The sequence below is a fragment of the Patella vulgata genome, chromosome 2 (assembly GCF_932274485.2).
Source record: "Patella vulgata chromosome 2, xgPatVulg1.2, whole genome shotgun sequence".
In the NCBI taxonomy this organism is placed as follows: Eukaryota; Metazoa; Mollusca; class Gastropoda; family Patellidae; genus Patella; species Patella vulgata.
Genome location: NC_065880.2, coordinates 25,657,968 through 25,679,896, shown reverse-complemented (window position 1 = coordinate 25,679,896; position 21,929 = coordinate 25,657,968). Strand labels below are relative to the sequence as shown.

The 21,929-nt window shown below is 34.2% G+C and overlaps 1 protein-coding gene across 1 annotated transcript in view; it reads left to right on the top strand.

The window, feature by feature from the left end:
- LOC126809637 (folliculin) overlaps window positions 1–21,929 on the top strand; it is an 89,446-nt gene continuing 67,517 nt past the window's right edge. Inside the window, exons 1-10 of the mRNA XM_056099045.1 lie at window positions 1–165; window positions 820–1,069; window positions 1,546–1,683; window positions 2,322–2,805; window positions 4,732–4,880; window positions 5,841–5,954; window positions 7,227–7,488; window positions 8,463–8,565; window positions 9,117–9,131; window positions 9,246–9,350. Of these exons, the coding sequence (XP_055955020.1) occupies window positions 842–1,069; window positions 1,546–1,683; window positions 2,322–2,805; window positions 4,732–4,880; window positions 5,841–5,954; window positions 7,227–7,488; window positions 8,463–8,565; window positions 9,117–9,131; window positions 9,246–9,350 (1,598 nt within the window). The 5' untranslated portion in view covers window positions 1–165; window positions 820–841. The remainder of the gene's footprint in view (window positions 166–819; window positions 1,070–1,545; window positions 1,684–2,321; window positions 2,806–4,731; window positions 4,881–5,840; window positions 5,955–7,226; window positions 7,489–8,462; window positions 8,566–9,116; window positions 9,132–9,245; window positions 9,351–21,929) is intronic.

Below are 21,929 nucleotides of genomic sequence, written 5' to 3'. Positions count from 1 at the left end.
CCATGTGTAAAGTCACATGACACAGACGATATTGAATGAGTCAGTAATTTCAACCCGATTTCCAGTTCTGTTATTAGTACCGGTAATGTTAAGCCAATCAAAGTACCAATCTATTTCTCCATTATTTGTTCCATATTGAACATTTCCGATCTCGGATTATTTAAGGTATTACTATTAGAGAGGTAACTATGTCATAATTTTTGCCAGGAAATCACAGAGTAACAGTACAACAGTCACTGAGTCAGTATTGTATTTTGTTGTTCAGTGTAAATCAAAAATCATTTTATATTTATTATATCTGACTGAATCATTTTTTTTTTTTTTCATTTTGCAACGTGTTTACATTGTTATTCCCATGTCTTTTGAGTGGGGTCAATCTATGGGCATAGTGCTTGGTTAATTAGGAAAGCTACATGTATGTAGCTCTTATCACCCTATAAATTATAATAAGATCCATGCCACAATTGAATGCGAGCTGTTTCGTAATTTAGCTGTGCATGCCCCCACAATTGCATGCCCGGTATAAAGAACAAACCAATTTATAATCAGTCGCAGTTATATGGTTTCAGGAATATCTGTCATGTTTTCTGGAATTTAATTCATGTCTTTGTGCATGAATTTATTTTTTTACATTTCAAAAAGGACATTTGTCTAAATTTATTCCTATCCCAATTAGCATATTAACATGTTGTACATTGTACATGTATAACTTACTGATACATACATTTGTTATGTTTATATTCATTCATGTGACAGTACTGTATGTATTCATTGCCTGATATAGGGCTACATGTATCTGTTACATTTTTGCTTTTTCAGATGTCATAAAAAGCACAAAAAGATGAATGCCATTATCAACTTGTGTCATTTTTGTGAAATTCATGGACCAAGGATTGTATATTGTACACAACCATTACGGCCACAAGAACCCAAATATCTGTCAGAATGTGAAGACGATGAAACACGTCGTGTTAAGTCACCATCTGTCAGTTCTGTGTCATCTGATTTCTCCAACATTTCACAAAGTGGCATCCCATCTCTACCTAGTATGAAAAATGATATTTGTGAGGTGAGATAAAAATGTAATTATATTATATATTAGAGAGGTTTTACAACTTTATATTTACACTTACATTTACATTTAGACATACATAGTTTGTACATACCGGTACATGTAACCAACAACAATTTGAATTTTTGTTCTCTAGAAACACCTATTAAACTTTTTCTTCCTTAGGTGAAAAAAATAATTTAAAAAATAAAATTAATACTTGGTTGCCCTTCTTAAAAGCATTTAGTTCACTTTTGAAATTTTGAAATTGTAAACAAAACTTTGTTTGGGACACTTGAGTGGCAGTTTAATTATCAATACCCCAAAGAACCACCAATTAAATTGATTTAGCATATGGAATACCAATGGGGACAGAGACATTCAAGATGTATGACCATCTAAGGTCATTTTTATTGTTAGGCCATATAAAAATAATATTCTTGTTCTCAGATATTACCAAACGTGTAACAGTTTTTCTTTTGTGTATATTTTAGGGTTGTTACTCCGTGAAGAAAGGATTTGTTAGTCATGATGAAGGAGGACAAGTTAGTTATGTCAGTACACAGCATCCATACAATCCACAAGTCTTCAGTCGTATTAGACAAGCCTGTATTAGAAGTTTAAGTTGTGAGGTATAAATGTCTTTCACTATGTGTAGTCCAGTATCAAGTTTATATATAGTAAATTGAATGTTCTGTGGCCTGGCTCTTCGCAGACCAATAAAACGTTTTGTTTGTCTTGGCTACCAGATCCAGTTTTATTATTAGAATAGCTATTATAGAAATGGGCTGATGACCATAGTTGCCCGTAAGTAAAGGGTTAACAAATATTAGACGGAAATATAAAAATATTTTAGAACAAACTTAAAGCATACATTCTGGTTATTGTTGTTCTTAACCTGGAGGTCTCGGGTTTGCTCCCGGTGTTGACCGAGAAAGTTACTGTGGATTGTCAGACACGATTTAACCTTGTTAATGGCGCAGGACACAGGGCCTGGCTGGCAAGGATAGTGTCTAGTCATTTGGATGGCACAAAAAATCGAGGTCCCATGTACAGATTGGCGTGCATGTAATAGAACCCTTGACAGTTGGAATTCAATATAAGAGTAGGCTGTAGCTCCGCTGTCTGGATAAAATTTCCATAGCAAACTGTTTGACATATTCCTGTCTTCATAGGCCAAGTTGTTGCAGAAAAGTAGGACATTTAACCCCATTTGATTTCACTGTATCATTGTTCTTGCATTTAAATTTTCTTTGTATATTTACTACAGGTGTGTCCAGGAAGAGAAGGTCCTATATTTTTTGGAGATGAACAATATGGCCATGTGCTAAGTTACACGTTTTATATTAAAGACAGTAAAGCTCGTGGTCTACGCAGATATTACAGTATTCTCGTTGTCATGATGGACAAAATATATTTGTTAAATTCATGGCCGTTTTTGGTACCAAATTTACAAGTTGTCATAAACAATCTTCAGAGTAAGGCAGAAAATGTTCATGATGGCGAAGTCAGTAAAAGACCACCGAGTGATCGTGTTTTTACCCCATCTTTAAATCCTGGTAATTTGCTGCATCATCGAAGTAGTACAAAACCAGCTCGATCTCTCATAGAATTAACTAATGATAAACATGTATTTGAATTGTTACATTTGGCGTTTGTGTGGATATTGAAATCTTGTGGAAATAGAATAACAGAATCTATATTAGAAGGACCTCCAACTGAAGATTCTATAATAGATATGGAGAAAATAGAAGGTAAATACTGATTTTCTACAATTTCCATAATGTATGATTTATTCCTACTGTACATATGTAAATCGGTATTAGAATTCGTAAATTTGCACCCCAAAGCATACAAAACTTTTTTTGACGTCACATTTTAATTCGACAAGCAGTCATTGAAACCATTTTAATTTGACTGTCTGGAAATTGGAAACAGTTTGTCTATAAATATGTTCACAAACTAGCACTTTGTGAGTGAATGTTCCAACAAGTTGCAGTAAGATGCACAGAAATTCGGCATGTCATACATGTTATAAACAAGAACGATCATATATTTTCAAGAATATGTTAGAATATGTACCGTTTATTACTTTACCTGGAATGTTAATACATGTACATGTACCTACCAAAATTGTAATGCAATACATGTATATTGTACATGTATGAATACAGCCAAGAATATTGCAGTTTGTATTGCAGTATTCAGCAAAATCCATTTACAGTCATCAATGAGAATAATTAGTACAAGAATTTGTTAAAATACAATTTTGGAATTAGAATGCTTGGCTGTAATCATATAGCAAACTAGAGAGAGAGAGAAATGGGGTTTAACGTCCACTCTACACAAACTAGGTCATTTCGGGACTAACACATGGTTCAATTTTATTTCAATAATTCACTTGTGTGTAGGGGTCTGTAGCAGTGGGAGGAAACCAGAGGACCCGGACGAAACCCACAAGGTTGGACAGGCGACCCTACACCTTGTAGCACCATGGGCCTTTCTGTCTGACATGGAAAGCGGGGATACTAAAAACCAGTCTCCACATCCTACATACGACCCATGCATCTTTTCTTACTACATATTTCTGTAGCCTTGTGATTGTCTAGAATTTGTCTCTAGCTGTCTTTGCTTCTCCTTCATGTTGTGTGTTTGCTTCTTACTGGTTTCTTAAGACGTTTGTCTTCTCAGTTATAACAATAACAATGCAACAGTTCGTTTTTACATTTTATATAGCATAGCCGAATACATGTACTGTATACAAGCATAGCACAGATTACAATACTAGCTAAAACCATTTCTCCACCCTAGCCAGCCTCGCGGCTGTCTAGGAACTCAGATAAAACCTCTCTGGAATCTAATGGAAGTCTGCTTGAAAGTTTCAAATAGATATCTTATATATATAGCACTCACGTATATCACGCATAACAGAGCGTGTTCATGGCCCTGAACTTGTATAATTAACAAAATGATTGGTTAAATTAAACCCAATGATGCAATAGTACTTTTCCTTGCACATGTGCTCTCTGTGGTATTTTATAGACACATGTTTTGGCTAAATAACTCTTTTTTATATAACAATATGTCATTTATACTCTAAGTTGATTTAAGTACACACTATATATAATATATATGTGAATATGTGTGAAACTATTAATTTGCCAAATATATTAATTAATGAAATATAAAGTCATTTTATTTCTCTATTCTTTGTCTATAAATTTAAAAACAAAGTCGCCACGACTATATTGCTACACCTTGTCACATACAACCAGGGAATCGAAACCACACCGGTTGACTCAATGACAGACCTTATGATACAGCGCGGACATGCTAACCACTCGGCCATCCAACCCCCTTTATAGCAAACTAGTACACGTAAATGTCTATAATGACCCTATAATCACCCACATTTTAATGCTATTCTTTACATGTTCATGAATATTAATGAATTAAATTTGTAAAATATATTATTTTATACAATTATTTCTTTAAAAACCACAATAAAATAGTCTACATGTATTTATTTGAAAATAAAGTGATTGTAGAGTGAAAATATTGATGTGCCATCAGCCATATTCCATTTTGCAATATGTATTGAAGATCTGTACTGAAATACGTGTATGTATATCTTTTTCGAAACAACACTACAACTATGAATATAATATTTTTGATTACAGAAACTGAAGAAGGATTTATAAAAGTATTTAAGAAAGAAGAAGAGGAAGATATAGAAACTTTTGAATCTGTTACTGAAACTGATAATAATGATTTAGATCAGACAGATTCAGGTGTTCCATTAATTAGAAACATAAGACATTTATGTCAGGTAAAGTATACCTTTATAACTATAGGCCTATACCCTGTTTTACCTGTCCAAAACATATTTCAATATCCTTTGAAAAGAAGAACAAAACTTGTTAGCTATATATACATATTTGTGAACAAAGTTGTATCAATTGTTCTAGAAAGAATCTGCATATCCATGGTTTTCATTATGTAAATGAAGTGCCAAAATGGGATGATACATACAGCCTATTTATATTGTCTGAAAATTTCAAACCAAAAAGTTGGTTCGGAAATGATCACTAAATTTTCTCGTAACTTATTTAAGGAATTTGATTCTTCAAGTGTTGGAGTAACTTGAAAATCACAATGATCACATACAGTACTGCTATAACTTCGGCAATTATATAGACGTGCTTAGCCAGACACTTAAACACTTTCCAGAAATTTGGGGACATATTTGTAAATGTATGGCCAACACCAAATGAAAACCGAAAGTTTCTATTCCTTCAGAAAAGTCTGACTTCAAATAGTTGCATAAGAGCAGCATCCCGGTTCGCAAGAGATTTTCACCTCACATTAATAAGTATTCAATAAAATATATCTGGAACATCATCTTCAATACTAAACTCCACCTCTGCTAATGATCAAGACACTGAACTACAAAACATTTTTTTCCAGTTAACTCAAGTTTTACTCAAATATCAATCTAAAGTGCACAGCCGCACATGTTAAACCGCTCTATGTGCTAGTTTTCCTGGGTATATTGTGCACCATCTATACCCAATCCAAAAGATATGTTGTATCCATTGTAGTTAAAGGCACATGTAGCTTGAGATTCAAGTCTTAGTAAAGTTACCATGTCATGTCAATTTTGAAGTTATCTCCCCTGACACATCAGGCTTAGATCGATCTCTCTCTCTCTCTCTCTCTCTCTCTTAAAGTCAACGGAGTATTGTTATTAGGAATAAATTGTTAATTTTATTTTTCTGAATAATTTCAGATATTAGGAATACACAATTTTCATATTCTATGTTACCATGTTGTTATTGGTAACCAGGTAATAGTGACAGGAGTGCAGAAAGCTCTGGTGAAATCTGTATTATCGGCTTTAACGGTAAGTTTTAACGCCATTATACCTCATTGATTTTGGTAAAAAATAATAGTGTGGATTTAATTAAATGTGACATGTTGAATTGTTTTGTATAGAGTGGGTATCTGTATACATTTGAAATTTTAGGTCTACAGATGAAGCCAATGTTGAGATATAACTGATTTTGTTTTCCACTGTCAACTGTGTTTGCCAAAAAAAAACCTAAAATTAGTAAAGAAACGCTTAATATTTCAAATCTAGAATTCAATCGTATAGATTATGTCCTATCACTTATCAGTGAAATCAACATAACTCAACACTTTATTTTGAACTAAATCAAAGAGGTTAAAGATACATTCTCACAAAAGTATTTATCGAGTGGTTATTTCCAATAAACGTATTACAAATTTGGTATAAATGGAAAGTATAGATGCCCAATCTTACTAGAAAAATAATGGATTACCCAACAAAAAACACCCATGGGATAAGCACTGGGCAAAAATGTCAGGTTATCACTAACTGGCAACCCGACACAATTATTTGGCAGAAAATAATTCAAGAATTTACTTAGACCTCAATATGTATGGTAAATGGACAGTGAGTAGTGACAAATACATTCTGAAAAATGGGCCCTCCCTCAATCAAATTAGGTGACAAACGTGGCTTATAAATTTATATTTTTTGTAGCTCAAGGTATCTCCACATGAATACAAAGCTTTGAAAGGGATTTGAAGCAAATTTTTGATAGATTAATTAATTTGAATATTTTTTTAGTCCAAATATATCATCAAATCACACAGTTTGTATGCGGGAAGGTATCTTTAAACGCTTTTAAATTGGATTTTTAAATTAAGAATTTTTTTCACTAACTTTGCCCAAGTCAACAAACTCACATCCGCTTAATATTTTTCGAAACGAAAATTAAATCATATAGATTTTGTCCAATCAATGGTCAGATCAACTGAATTCAACCTAAATCAAATCAGTTAAAACTCCTTTAAATTAGATTTTTAAATTTATATTTTTTTTTTAACAAACTTTGCCAATATCAATATTTGCAGAGCACATACAATTTTGAAAACTCATCAAAGTATATTTTACAAAATGAACAAAACATTTAATTATTTTCTTTTTACGATAAATATCAGATTATTAATATTTTTTGACAGCTTGGATGGGGTATTTTTGGTCAAACATGTGGGAATGTATGTTTATTTAGTAAGATATTAAAGTTTGTTCAATGAAATTCTACACTTTTTTCAGTCAATATTAAATTATCTTTTTTCTATATTACAGATATTATTGCCTAAAGGATGCTGTCGTGTTATAAATTACAGTGACTCATATCAAGAGTCATGGAAATGTAATTTTCTTGGACTGTCACCGGATGTGTCACTACCAATACATGTCATGGCATCTGAGAAATTTGTCTTATTAGAGGTTATCCAGAATGATCAATTAGATGGGAGCCAGTTTGACTCAATGGATTCCGACCTTGATGACAATTTTAAAACATATGAGTTTAAAATGAGCAGTCCTGTAATCTTAAATGAAAAAGGTAATTTTTAATGTTAATGATCTTTCCATTTTTGAGTAGAAAATTTCTTTAGTGCTTTCATAAATGTTCAAATTCAATTAATTTTTTTAAGGCTATTCGATTTGATTTTTAGGTATTCATTATTTTATCCCATTTCCAACTTATGAATTTTGATCAATGAAATTAACTCATTCAAAACTAAATAAACAGACATAGGAGATGCATCAAAATAATTAAATAAATTGATTATATGAATTGAATTGAATATGCTATTACAAATTGAATAATGACTAAGAAGATTCAAATAGTAATAACAGTATTTGATGTGACCACTAGTTGTAGTACACAGTGTCAAGTCATATGGTAGGTCAGAGCTTTAACTACATGTACTGTGATTTACTCATTCACTACATGAGAGGCTAGGGTACTTCCCAAGTATATCACAAAAGTCAAACATACTATTTATACTATTTAAATGTAAGGACTGTTGTTAATATGTAACTTAGCACTTCCAAGTATTAAACATTTAAACTCCTTCATAAAGATATTAGGTGTATTATTTTATTTATCTACTACACATAAATATGGTGGTATGAAATCAATAAAGATCAACATAAATTTTAGATAGCCATAATCAAAGTTAAAATTGATTGATTTGAATAATTATTATTTTGTTTGTTTAAGACACTTAAAGATACATGTAGCAATGTCAAATCGGTAGAAACCATTGTAAACTTGAAATAGCCAGAACAATTTTTTTAATATAAGTACTTTTGATTGGGTATAGCCATAACACTCAGCATTTAACCTTTATTCTGGCATGTGGGGGCTTTAATTATAAATCAAATCACCTGGAAAAGATACCATCATTCCCTCTTTTACCATGTGTAATCCTGTAATGTTTTTGCGGACAATGAGTCAGTCTGATTGTATTGAAGCAATAGATTATCCAGTAGACATGTAAATACTAACATACAATATATATATTTTTACAGCACCAACAGTTTTAACTAAAATGGAAAGTTCTATACAGAATAAAAATCTAAGTGATAGTGTATTAGAACAATGTTTTATTTGCATGAAAGAAGAATGGATGAAGTAAGTAAAAAGATATTTCTTTATTCGTTCAAAATACTTGATAGTTGTCGTGGTGGTGGTGTATGAGTGCTCTAAAGTATTGAGTCCAATCAAGTATTTCTATGTGGCAAGGAATCTCTTGGATTTTCTATTTCTCTCTCTACCTGTGTTTATATAGATATGTCTAATCTCAATCCATGCTAAAATGATTAAGAAAACATAACTATAATAACATCAGTAGATAATCTCACAGATTGGATTCAATCAGGTTATAAGGAGATCCATCAAAAGATTTTACTCAACATTTATACGTGCCGCTGGCTTGTTCATAACATCTACAAAAAAAATCTGAATGTTGTGAAGTTTTCAGTTCATCATATCTTTGTAAATACTAAATGGAATCTATCTGTCTTTGGACTGATATTCCTTTTAGAGATTCAACTTTCACAATATTGTAGCTTACAAGGTATTCAAAATCTCTCAAAAGACGATCAATGGCTTTAAAGGCCCATTTTATTTGTTTTTACAGTAAAGTGAAAGTAGTGTTAATTGTTTTTTTATTTGTTTTACAGTAAAGTGAAAGTAGTGTTTAATGTTTTATATTTGTTTTACAGTAAAGTAAAGTGAAAGTAGTGTTTAATGTTTTATATTTGTTTTACAGTAAAGTGAAAGTTGTTTTATGTTTAAATTTGTTTTTACAGTAAAGTGAAAGTAGTGTTCAAGTTTACCAAAGCTGGGGGTAACAGATCAAAAGAGGATACAGAGAAGTTATTACAAGTGATGGGAGCTAAAGGTGAAGAACAATTGTTAAAGTTTTGGATGACAGGCCTCAGTTCACAATATAGGACACATATTTTATCATCACATAAAGGTTCTAACTCAAAGAGTTAATAAACTTCATGCTACCATTTTCTATTTATTTTGTTCTTCGAATGGGATGCTTTAACTGAAAAGACTTAAACAGGCATTATGTAAGAGCTAAATCTGCCTATTGCAGGTCTTTCGTTGGATTACATAAGACCATAATCAACTCTCAATGCCATCGAATGCCTCCAATTTTAAGTAGATTAGAACAATCAGTGCACGATCGTGTGAAAACTACAAACATTGATAACGTTGCTCAAAATAAAGTAATTTGAATGAAATTTTCAATATATTCATTATGCATTATATTATGAAATATTATAGCGAGAGCGGCCAGCTCATTATCTAAATCTTACATAATGCCCCTTTAAACCAAATTAAAATGTTGCAGAAGTGATTTCACAATTACCAGTGCACTGGGATTTCAGTGATTGACAGGATTCACATTTTGACAATATTAGCTATTTATTAATTGAGCCAAATACATTGAAATTTGAACACTGACAAGTTATTTAAAGTAGCTAAGTCTTTAACTCAATATCATCCAAAATCTTCAACATTGAAAACACAAATTATTTGTCAATTTAAATCAACATTGATGCTGTGATCTTACCGGAAAAAGATGGGCTTCTGATATCCAATGTTTAAGACAAAATAAACATTTTGCCATTGGTACACGAATCGTGTACCATAATGCGTTTCAGCCCCAGTTCTAGCAAGAGACTCGAGGAACGAGGCTAGACATATTGCACCAAACCAAACGGCGTATGTAGACTGGAATAACCAGGCGCTAAAAATTTGCATTCGATTGAGACTTCGGGCTTATTTCGCGGAACATAACTGATTTGAAATTAGAGTAAAAACGGAAACCATTGAATGTATATCAGTTTATATACATTCATATTACAGTATTATATGAGTTGCGACCCACTTGTGTCAATTTCTAGGTTCTAAATGTTAGCGATTTAGCTCCTTTAAATCCAAATTTTCACATTTCTGTGATTTTGGAGATAAACTATAATTAACAAGTATATGACACACAGCAGGAGGACATTCTATCTCTCAGTTATATTATAGGGCTATGTGTTAACTTAAAATGTATGTTTTAATAAACAGATTATATATTATAACCCAGCTGTGTATGAGATTTTTATTTTTTTCTAAAAGTAGAAGAAATTGTGTAAAATAGTTTAATGATAGAAGTTACAAATGATTAATTCTTTATTAATATAATAATTGAGTTTTACAGTCCTTTAGCTAGTAGTGTTAAGTTAGATATACTAGGAAATAGAGAATATAAACCACACGAAAAAAAAACCCAAAACAAAACAATTTTACAACTGACCCTATTTTCGGGGGACAAGTAACCATAAACACAGCAATTTGTTTTCCTTGATTTTACAGTTTCCGTTACAAAGCTGTCATAAATGTGTTCTGAAACATAAATGTAATAAGAAGAAATATAATTAAAGATACCTTCCTGTGTACAAACTGGGTGATTTGAAACTAATTGATTTATCAAAAATTTGCTCCAAATCCCTCTCAAAACATTGTATTCTCAAGGAAACACCCCAAGATATAAAAAAATCTATTTAAAGATGACATGTTTGTGTCACTGCCAAGCTGAAGAAGAATTCATCGCATATAAAAGAAGGATGTTCTCTTTTAATCGCTGTCCATTTACTGTAAATATTGACGCCTAAGTAAATTCTGTGATTTTCCCCTGCCCTGAGAATCTGTTGTACTTTTCAGTCTCTCACTTTTACCACGTCCACTCACAATCATGATTATCAACATATACATTAAGCGCTCCCTGATAAAATGAGGTCAGAGTCAGACAATCTTCGCGTGCATCCTTTGACATCACTCGAGCAGACATCCCTAATTGTCAGGCTGCCAATTAGTGACACCCTTACATTTTTGTCTTGTGGGCACTTGATTGATGTTTTTCAGGGAATCCAGTATTTTTCTAGTATGATTGGGTGTCTCTACTTTCCATATATACCAAAATTGCCATACTTTTATTGGAATTAACCACCCATAAATACTTTTGTGGGAATGTATCTTTAATGGTTTAATCCCATTAAACAAAATCTGAAGCAGGGATTGTTGGAGATAAATGGGTGGGGAGGGGAATAGTTGTTACAGAGATTTCTTTTGTAAATTCATCTTGTATAATATATTTTAAATATTTTATACAGTGTATGTATGATGTAAATAATGGAAATTGGTCTCTGTTATATACAGATTACCCTAAACACATGTATAAAAATTTCTGAGAAGATAAGATATTTATTGTATCAAGATGTCCATTAAGGACAGCAAGATATTTAAATTATAACGAAATTATAATCATTTGATTTTTATTTACTGGATAATCTCCATTTTTCTCAAAAGTTGGTTACTTTTAAACAGGTTTCTACTTTCAAAAAGCTAAAGAGCACTTCAATACTGATTAGCCCATATTCGACCTTCTCACAAGTAGGCTACAAATTTCTAAAGATTATCATGACTGATCTACTTTATTTTTAAGTTAACTAATTTGAGCTGGATATGAAAATATATACCTTTTTACCCTACATGTACCTTGCAATTTTTAAACATGTTTACATGTAATTGTTATACTTTGAATAAAATAAAAATCGTTCAAGTTTATAGAAGTTTGTTTTAAAAATTTATAAAGTGCCTGTATAAACATTAGATTATAAAAAGAAGTAGAATGTCACCATGGAAATGTTTTGTCTCATTTAAAATTTGACAGCGATTGTAGAAGGCAAACTATAGTTATTCAGCAGCAATTGATCCTTGACAGAACTAGGAACAGTATAAAACTAATTTATGTCCATGTCCTTTTAGGGACAAGTGGTTAAGAACTTAAGACATTGTTTGTTTTAGACAGCTGTAGAACACTGGAATTGGTTCAAATCAAAAAACCCTTGCCTATGTTCATATGAGTACAAATGTCCAATACAAAATTACTCACCTGAGAAGTATTATCAAGTGCAGGGCCTCTGACATGATCCTGGGGGCATTGGGACAAGCAACTGGGCAAGGAGGGTCCGGTGGCATACATCTTGGTTACTGGAGGTCACTTTGCTAAAACACAGAAACTGAGATTTAATACATGTACATATACTACGTTTTAGTTTTACTTATGTAATAATAATCAGATGTACGGGAAATTTTAAGCAAGCACACAAATGGAAAAACAAAATATCGAAATGAAAATAAAACCCACGCCACTAGGCAACCACATTCAGAAAAGTCACCGGTTGTCTTCTACTTTACGATCAAGTAACAGTGTTTAAAATACAGATGTGACGTCACCATTATTTCAAATAATCGTACGGGCAACTTGCCAATCGTACATTATTTATACTAGTGAAATATTGGACTCTCGTGACGCATTTCACTGTAAACGCACGCGCGGAGTGTCTGTATTTAAGTCGTTTAATGGTTTCGAGCTTAAGACATTGCGTAATATATTGTAAAAAATATATTACTTAATGTCTCGCTCTCGACCTTTAAACAATACAAATTGCCTAGTGTACAACATGCATCAGTTCTTAAAGCTGATTAGATGCAGAACCTATTGGGGTTAATTATGGCTATATGTTAGTATTGTTACCAACTCCCAATAAAAATGACAAAATAACTAGTATATCGTTCATATAAAGTGCCAGTTAACATTTACTATTTAATTTGCTAATAGCGGTTGAAAGACCCTAATTTGACCCGAGGACGATATGTTTGAGAGAGAAGATTTGTATATAGCTAAAAAAAATATAGGAGTTGTCATAACTACAAAAGACATAACACTGCATCATCAAAGCAACGTCCAAGATGCACCAAAATGTATGTGCGTAGTCTTCTCTTATCATCTGCGGTTTGCACAAACTGCCCTCAACAGAAAATTGAAAATGAGTATCATTTTCTGATTGAGTGCAACCGCGATGAATAACTCCGCAAGACAATTGTTTATTGGGCATTAGAGACCCAGCACTATACATTTTCTTTTGAAAACGCATGGTTAACCCGCCTTTTGCTCTGGCAAAAACAGTGTGCAACTTTGTGCAAGAAGCTTTCGAAATAAGGGATGTGGCACCCACTTCTATATAAACCCCCAAAATAACCAACAATTCAAAGACCTCTTCTTCACGTTTAGTTCAAGCGACTATGACATATATTCAAAACTTTGGTTTATATTTTGTACATACTCCTTTAATGTATATAAATGTACATTTCATCCACATTTATGTAATTTTCATCCGCTTTTTATATATTTTTCATCCATTTTTTTTAAGTATTTTTCATTCACTTTTATAATGTATTTATCACGCTGACTGTAATGTATAATTTACATGCTGCCCGAAAAGGGTGTCTTATGTAATAAAATCTATCTATCAGTGGTGCTGGACGGAGGGCATGGTAAGGAACAGCAGCTAGTAGTTCAGATTGGACGAAACTACTTCATCGGAAAAATTGAAAGCACTCTTACTGTTCAGACTAGTTGTTACACTGTTCTAGATATATTGTTAGTGATTTTCACCACTGGGAGTGATTTTGAAACCTATACTTAAATTAGATACTATTTTGAACTACAACATGACAATTATATGAAGTTACTGGTATATTTGTTTCTGTCGTCATTTCAACGAGGGTTCTCTTCTCTTTATCAACCAAGAATAAATAGATTAGTCCAGTCGTTTAATATTGTTTCATAGATAACACGTTTATTATTCTTAGTCATCCTGGTTTACTTCGACCTGGATTCCACACCATCTTCCCTAGGCTACGAATCGCGTCTGTTCTAGTCCAACGCGCTCCCAGGTAAGTTTCGTTCTTCCTCTATTAGCACATAGAGGTCCTAGCGTGATCTCAATTCCTGTATACAAAGACAGTGCTCCGTTAATAATATAATCCACAGGCCCGTAGCTAGCGGTGGGGGGGGGACAAGCCGAGTGACATTGGTTGGGCGCTCGCGACGAGATTGGCGGTGCGCCCAACCAATGCCACTTGGTTTTATGGGCGCATCACAATGAATCACACGATTAACACGACAACTTGATTGATGGGGCGCCCAAAACGGCGTGATCCGTGGGGTGCCTTATCCCGGAGGGGCGCCCATAATGACATGATTGGTGGAGCGACTTATAATGACTATATTATATGCATAATATTATATATTATACATAATGCATAATGCCGAGTGAGATTGGTTGGGCGCCCACGACTTGATCAATGGGGCGCCCAAAACGGCATGATTGGTGGGGTGGCTTATCCCGGAGGGGCGCCCATAATGTCGAGATTGGTGGGCCGCCCACGGCGAAATCTACCATAAAAAAGTCAACTGGAGATTGTTGGAAATTTTCAAGGTAAAATTCACGATGGGGATGAGATTAATTAAATTGATAATCTCCAAAATTCAAACAAGTCGCACTCTAATCCTGTTCCGAACTTTTCGCTTTTCTTATAAATTATTAAAGGTACGTCGTATTCCTTTTTTGAAATTTTTGTAATGTTCATATCGAAATATCATAATACGCCAATATGCAAATTCAGCCTCAAAACTGAAATTTTCCGTCATTTTCATAGTTCCTCTCCACAGGTGCAAACCCTATTTCTATTTGCCAAAATTTTATGTAGGGGAGGGGGGGGGGATCCTAGACCCTTCTCCATGGACCGTCAAGTGTAGGGACATTGGCGTCCCTAGAAGCCCCATCGGCGCCACCAAAAGCCCTTGCCCCCCCCCCCCAACATTTTTGGGCCAGCTACTGGTCTGATTATTCCATGCAGAATTGAGGTTTCTTATTATGCTTGCCAAATAATGAATGTAAGCTTTGAACGCACATATAACGAGAGCGTCTCTGCTCAGGCAACTATTGAAATTAGTAAGTTTCCATTCCTGGCTCAAAGGAACATGGAATATATGAGTAGGAGCACCACAAAACCATTAATCTAGCAATCAATCCTAGCTTCTATCTAAAGGGTAAACGTTTAAAAGTTATTGCATGTTATTGGATATTCTTTTCATTCTTAATACCCCCGCCAACTGACGGTAATAAAATTCTGATCTACTAGACGACTTGATTAAGCGGACCAATATCATGTTTTATTATGTCATAAATGTCATTAAGAATCATAGAAATGTTTACACATCCATTACGATAACAGTTTGTTGGGCATAGTTTTTAGCAGGACGCCAATGTATATGAGCGCACAGAGCCTTTTTTAACCAGCCTCATTTATCAAGCTGAAAGTGAACCGAGTATAAATTTCTAGCTGAACGTCTGTTTGTGACGCGACTTTCAAGTATTAACTAATCACGATTTCCCGAGAGACCAACGATCCATCGTTCTTACTTTCATTCGGCACCAGCTTTCGTGCCAATTTTATGTTTATATACTTGGTAATTGAAACTGACTTTCATTTATGGTCTTTTTACCAAACTAATGTATATTAAACACGACTTTGTTCAGAGCTTAAAGGATTCCTGTCAAGCCAAAGCAATGAAATTAGCGACAACAAATTATAGCGCATTTCTCGACAAAATCGATTTACTGATACAATTACAGGAGAAAAAAAATCACAGAGGATTATTAATCGGGTTTTTATAAAGTCAAGTTTCCTTTAACAAAACCTTACTAAGCCTTTGCTTTCGTGGATTATTATTAACAAGAAATATGATGACTTGGGCAATCGTTATAACACGGTACCTTTAAATTTCTCAACTTTCATAGATGTAACCCGAAGAACTTAATTTGTCTGTCAACGCTATAGCCTAACCTACAACCATAATAATATTCTTTAGCTTTTTAGATTTTGGTTCGTTTTATTTTTATCTTATCTATAACGATTGTATGCAAATGGATTTATCCTTGATAATATCTATCGATTACATTCTCAGGTGTATTGATTCTGTCTTGATTAAATCCGAAGTACATTTATCTAATAATCTTATCGATTACAATTACTTTTAATCATGTCCTTAATGCTTACATCTACATTCATTTATCTCATCCCTAACAATTACAACTACGCCGATTGATCTTTTATTGTGTCCTTGTCCCTAGCTATTACATCTACATTGTTTTATCATTTTTTTTAACCCTGTCAATAGCGATTACATCTACATTACCTTATCAGTCACCTTATCGATTACATTGGCAGTGATAATTCTTGATTTTAACCTTGTCCCTAGCCATTACATCTATATTTATTTATCTTTAATTTAACCTCTTACCTACCGATTACATCTTTATACTGTTGTATTCTTTATCTTAACCTCTTCCCTGGCGATTACATCTGTATACTGTTGTATTCTTTATCTTAACCTCTTCCCCGGCGATTACACCTGTATACTGTTGTATTCTTTATCTTAACCTCTTCCCTGGCGATTACATCTATGTTGTTGTATTCTTTATTTTAACCTCCCTGACGATTACATCCACATTGATTATTCTTGATTTTAACCTCTTCACTAGCGATTACATCCACATTAATTATTCATAATTACCTCAACTCTGTTTTCTATTGCAATGTTATCTGAATGTCGTTCCTGTGTTATTTTTAAAGATGCATAATGTAATATTTAGATAAAGAGCTGACTGTTCTCACTTTAATAGTTTAAAATAGATAATGAAATAGGAATATATTCAACATTTCAGTCAAATTACTTTATTCTGAGCTAAGTTATGGCTGTTTCATCGTTACCATTGTTACGATAAACAACGTATCCGTTTTTAAATTAAATTATTAAATGGTGATCGTGTTTCAATCCATTAAAAAACACAACCACCCGATGGTCTAGAGAGTTGATTATTAGCTTGTCATGTGAATAAATGTCTAATTTATAGAACATTAAATTGAGTCCATAAGAAAGACCTGCAATCGGCAGATTTAGCTCTTACATAATCGTTCTTTAATATTAGTCACCATGGCTTGGCGGGTAAGGTTCTAGCCCACTAACTTTGAGATCTGACATTCGATCCCGGTATTGGCCGACAAAGTTCCCCGGGATGGGACGAATGGGACAAACTACTGACAGTTAAAATTCGAAAGAAGATCAGGTCGTTGCTCCACAGTCCGGACCAGCATGACGCATGCCTGTCTTCATTAGACCGATTGGTGCAGAGAAGTGAGAAGTTAAACCCCATTTTATATCTTAATCTTATATCATTTTATCTCTCATCTTACGATCAATATTTGAATTTTTTCCCCTTATAAAAATATCGATGGTTTTATCCAAGAATCACAATATCTTTCACTTTTAATGATATATCCTATCGGATTACCTGTTAGCGTTTATCATCTTTCCGAGAAGAAATCTAAGAATCAAGTATAAGAAAGGTCAATTGAAACTAATTAGTTAGGGTGTTTGTTTTTTTCGTGTCAATATATTTTCATTAAAATAGATATTCGATGACTTTAATTTTCTAAATAAATTAGATGCCGTCCTTCAACGAATTGACAATGGAACCAATCTTAAGGTGTTGATATTGAAATATTAAGGATAAATTGATATTAATGGCCTTCGGGGTTTGACAATACAGATATGTTGTCAAATAAACTTGTCCTCTTTCACAGTTTTATGACGTCTGAAGATTTAGCTAGGAGCAATAATTTCTTCAAATGACAGTAAGACTCGTAGATAGAGTGAAGGCATGAAACTAGTTTTAATTTTATATCATGCATACTAAAGGCCAGACCAATTTTATTCGTAGTTCGTCAGAGTCTGGATCAATAAATAACCCACTCAATATTTTGGTGCGATGTTTTGTTAAAACTAAAAACTTTAAATATTTGGATCCATGTACGTTTTGTTTTTAAATTATTTAATTTCTCCTGAAGAAATTGGAGGCAGAATTTTTAATAAGTGTTCCCAAGGAACACAAATTCAAATTGGTGTGACCTAAGATTAGTTCTGTCTTGAATCGATTCCTAACTCATTTTATACGCATCATATCGCCTAAACTATACTTGACATTCCAATCAATAAATTCTTCTAGATACAAATTAAAGATTTTGGCGGTATCCCTTTTTACAGTTTAGCAGTCAACGCAGGTTTTTATGGCAATGAATAAATCATAGAAACATCTTTGTATTTTAACGTTCCAGGTTTTATGATGGTGCCCTTGAATCTCACCGAATATTGATCAGAAACATTGAAATACATAACGGCATAACGCTACATAACTTCTATTCACTTTGTGTGTCAACACAGAGAAAAATTCATTCACAGTCAGAATATAGAACAAAGTTTCTATTAAGAAAAGGATTTGCAGATTGGTGTAGTATTCATTCCTATTTCTATTCAGAACGACAAACACAGACAAAAAAGAGTAAATCCACCATGCTATCTTACATTTCAACTTATAATAACTAGAATCCACGGTGACTATGTAAGTAAGACGTTGGCTCACTTACCAGGAGGTAATGGTTTCGATCCCGATGTTGGCCGAGAAAGTATCTCGGGATTTTTCAGCGTGGACCCCCCCCCCCCCGTGTTTTCGGTACATAACGGAGGGCATGCACTAAGAAGCCTCGACATTTGGAATTGTAGACGAAAACCCACTGCCCGAACTAAATTTCCCGGTTGGCACTGAACTAGGACATTAAACCTCATTTCATTTCGTTTCCAATAGCTATATATTGAATATCCATGTCATTTTAAAGAATATCGCAGATTGTGAGATTTTTAGTCTGATTCGTTCAAGTTTTATATCGATAACTTTTCTTGGTTTGATAAAATGTAAGGATATCATAGGTCCCATAGGGCAGCCATATTAAAAAAAAAATCTTTCTAGGTCACATGATAACACTTCTCTGTTGAGTAGTTCACGTTGCTCACTAATTTTGTTTTGTACATGTGTATTGGGCATAAAGTGTAATTAATGGGGGTAAACGACTTACTTTTCTGCACTAACCCGGCTAATGCTGGCGGACAATTATGCCATGCAGTGTGCTGTGTGGACATTTTCCACCTCCTCTTCGACTTCGTCGAATTCGATCGAACAAGGTCTTTCACACGCTAACAAGCATAATCCTTACCCTAAAGCATAATCCACATATGACGTCTCCGATCTAGCTTTCTCCAACATGTACAGGGGTGGACCTAAGCTATTCGTACCTTCCCATCGACTACCGGCCTTTAGTTGCAAGGCTACAAACTTTATCAGACAACCAACATCTGGATCGAACCAGGGACCTCCTGGTTAATGAGCCACCATCATTCTCCCCGGACCACCCCGGGTCCAAAAATCTTACAATACAAAAAGCCTATCAGTAAACGGTACATGGACTCGAATCACAACTATATATAAAATGTCAACGTGTGTAATGGCTTGACTATAATATAGCGTTTGCATAAAGTTATCTTTTTCTGATCTATGAAAAGGTTGAAGGCTAACATTATCAGACAGACAATTTTCAACAAAATGAGAAGAATAAGAACGTTTATTTCATGATAAGAACTAAACAGTAGAAGTATCAGAAATTAAGGATTTTCCGGTGCCAGCGAAAATAACGGTAAATCAATTACCCAATATCAGACGATGTTTCGTGATGCTTAAAAGCCCTGGTGCTCTACCTATAACCCGCATTTGGATAAAATCTTTTAATCGCAGATCACCTCAGACAAAAGTCCATTTCATCTTTAATGAAAGGGTCAACACAATACATTTAATACAAGGGAATACTATTCAAACGGGGAAATTAAGGAAATCTAACGATTCCATCAATGCCGGAAAACGGTATTTAAAGCTTTTCTTTTGTCGTTGGCTGCAGACATGAAATCAAATTTATCTACAGAAGATCCTTGACCGATCTTTTCCCGCTTCTTGAAATTTGGTCGTCTGTAACCAAACATCGAACAGACACAAACAATCACGTGAAACCAGTAACACTCATTCTGATACGTGTTGGCACGAGATGCCATTAAAGAATTCTCTTTGATAAAAGCTGCATTAAGCATTAACCTCGCTCTCTGGAATAATGGACGAATGAATCCGGACAAAAATAAGAGTTCGGTGTTTTCAGGGGAAACTCACCGGGAGGGTTTTATTTGACAGCTGATAGCCAGAGAATAAAGATTACAAGTTAAGGCCATTATTACAGCAAGTTTAATGCGTGGAAACTGTGTTGAATTGATTGTATAGATTTTGCTTTTAGATATAATTACATAATGAAGGAAAGTAGTTAGACTCGATCAATGAGTATTTGACAAGATGATGAGGACCTATAGGCCTATATTACACAGATTAGTTATTTGATAAGATGAAAAAGCTGCAATTATCAGCGACCACTACAGCATACTATGTTTTCTACGTCCGCTTAGTGTTAACTTATTGCGTGAAATAATTGTAAACACCCCCATTGAAATCAGATTTTTAACGTTAATTCTTTAGTCCAATATTACAATGATAAGGTATTTGATAGGATGAAAAAACTGTCATTAAGAACGAAAGCGACAACTCTCTCTCTCTCTCTCTCTCTCTCTCTCTCCCTCGGCTCGGTATTAACGTATAGCTTAGAAGAATTCTAAAAATCTCCATTGAGACCAGGTTTTCAAAGTTAATTCTTTGATGCATTTCAGTGCAAACCTTTAATCTATAATGTTTCGTCCAAACATGTTAGGTGTCAAGAGGGATTAAGTTGTATGGTAGCCATTGCATAATATGTTCAATTCTGATAATGTTACAGCATAGTTCCCGGAGCTCTCAGATCAATACCACATAGCAGATTGATAAGATCTTACTTTCCGCAAAGACCCATCATGACATTTCTTAAAGGTCTTAGAATAGTTTTTTTTTCTTGTTTTCAGTAACGTTGCCCCAATCTTCAATACAGGCCATTAGAATATTGCAAGACGTTATTATTGAGACGTGGTTTGACATGGAATTCGACTCATTATCTAAAATTGTACCTTGACATTTTTTTTTTACTATAAAACAAGACAGCTCGCATCTACTACGTCCTACAATAGATTACAAACGGCTTGCATTTTTGAGAGACGAGACAGGCAGAACTATTTTCCCGCTTTTTTTTTGTAAGATATGTTACTAGATATATTGATACCATGGAAATGTAATGGGGATTTAAGGTCCTACTTTTCTCCACAGACCGCGATAATGAAGACGGACTTACGCCATGCATTGTGCCTTAAAGGACATGGGTCGAGAAGAATAGATCCACTCAGGGGTAGCGCATGTATGATTAACAAACCTGGCATTTGCCATGTCGTGTGCTACGGTCTTTCCCTTATTTCGATTTCCACCAGAATGAGCAGGCACTTTTCCTCGCCAGACCCTCCATCCACCCAGCACTACTGACAGGAACTTTCTTGGCCAACACCAGGTTCGAATCACGGACCCCCTGGAATAGCGAGTTCCATATTCACCGAGCCATCTTGACTCGAAGCATTCGGCAAACCCACACGATAGAGATCAGATTTACCCCACTGAATTTACGCTGACAGGCGGACAGATAGTGGCATTAACCCCCCACCCTCACCCTTTGTTTTA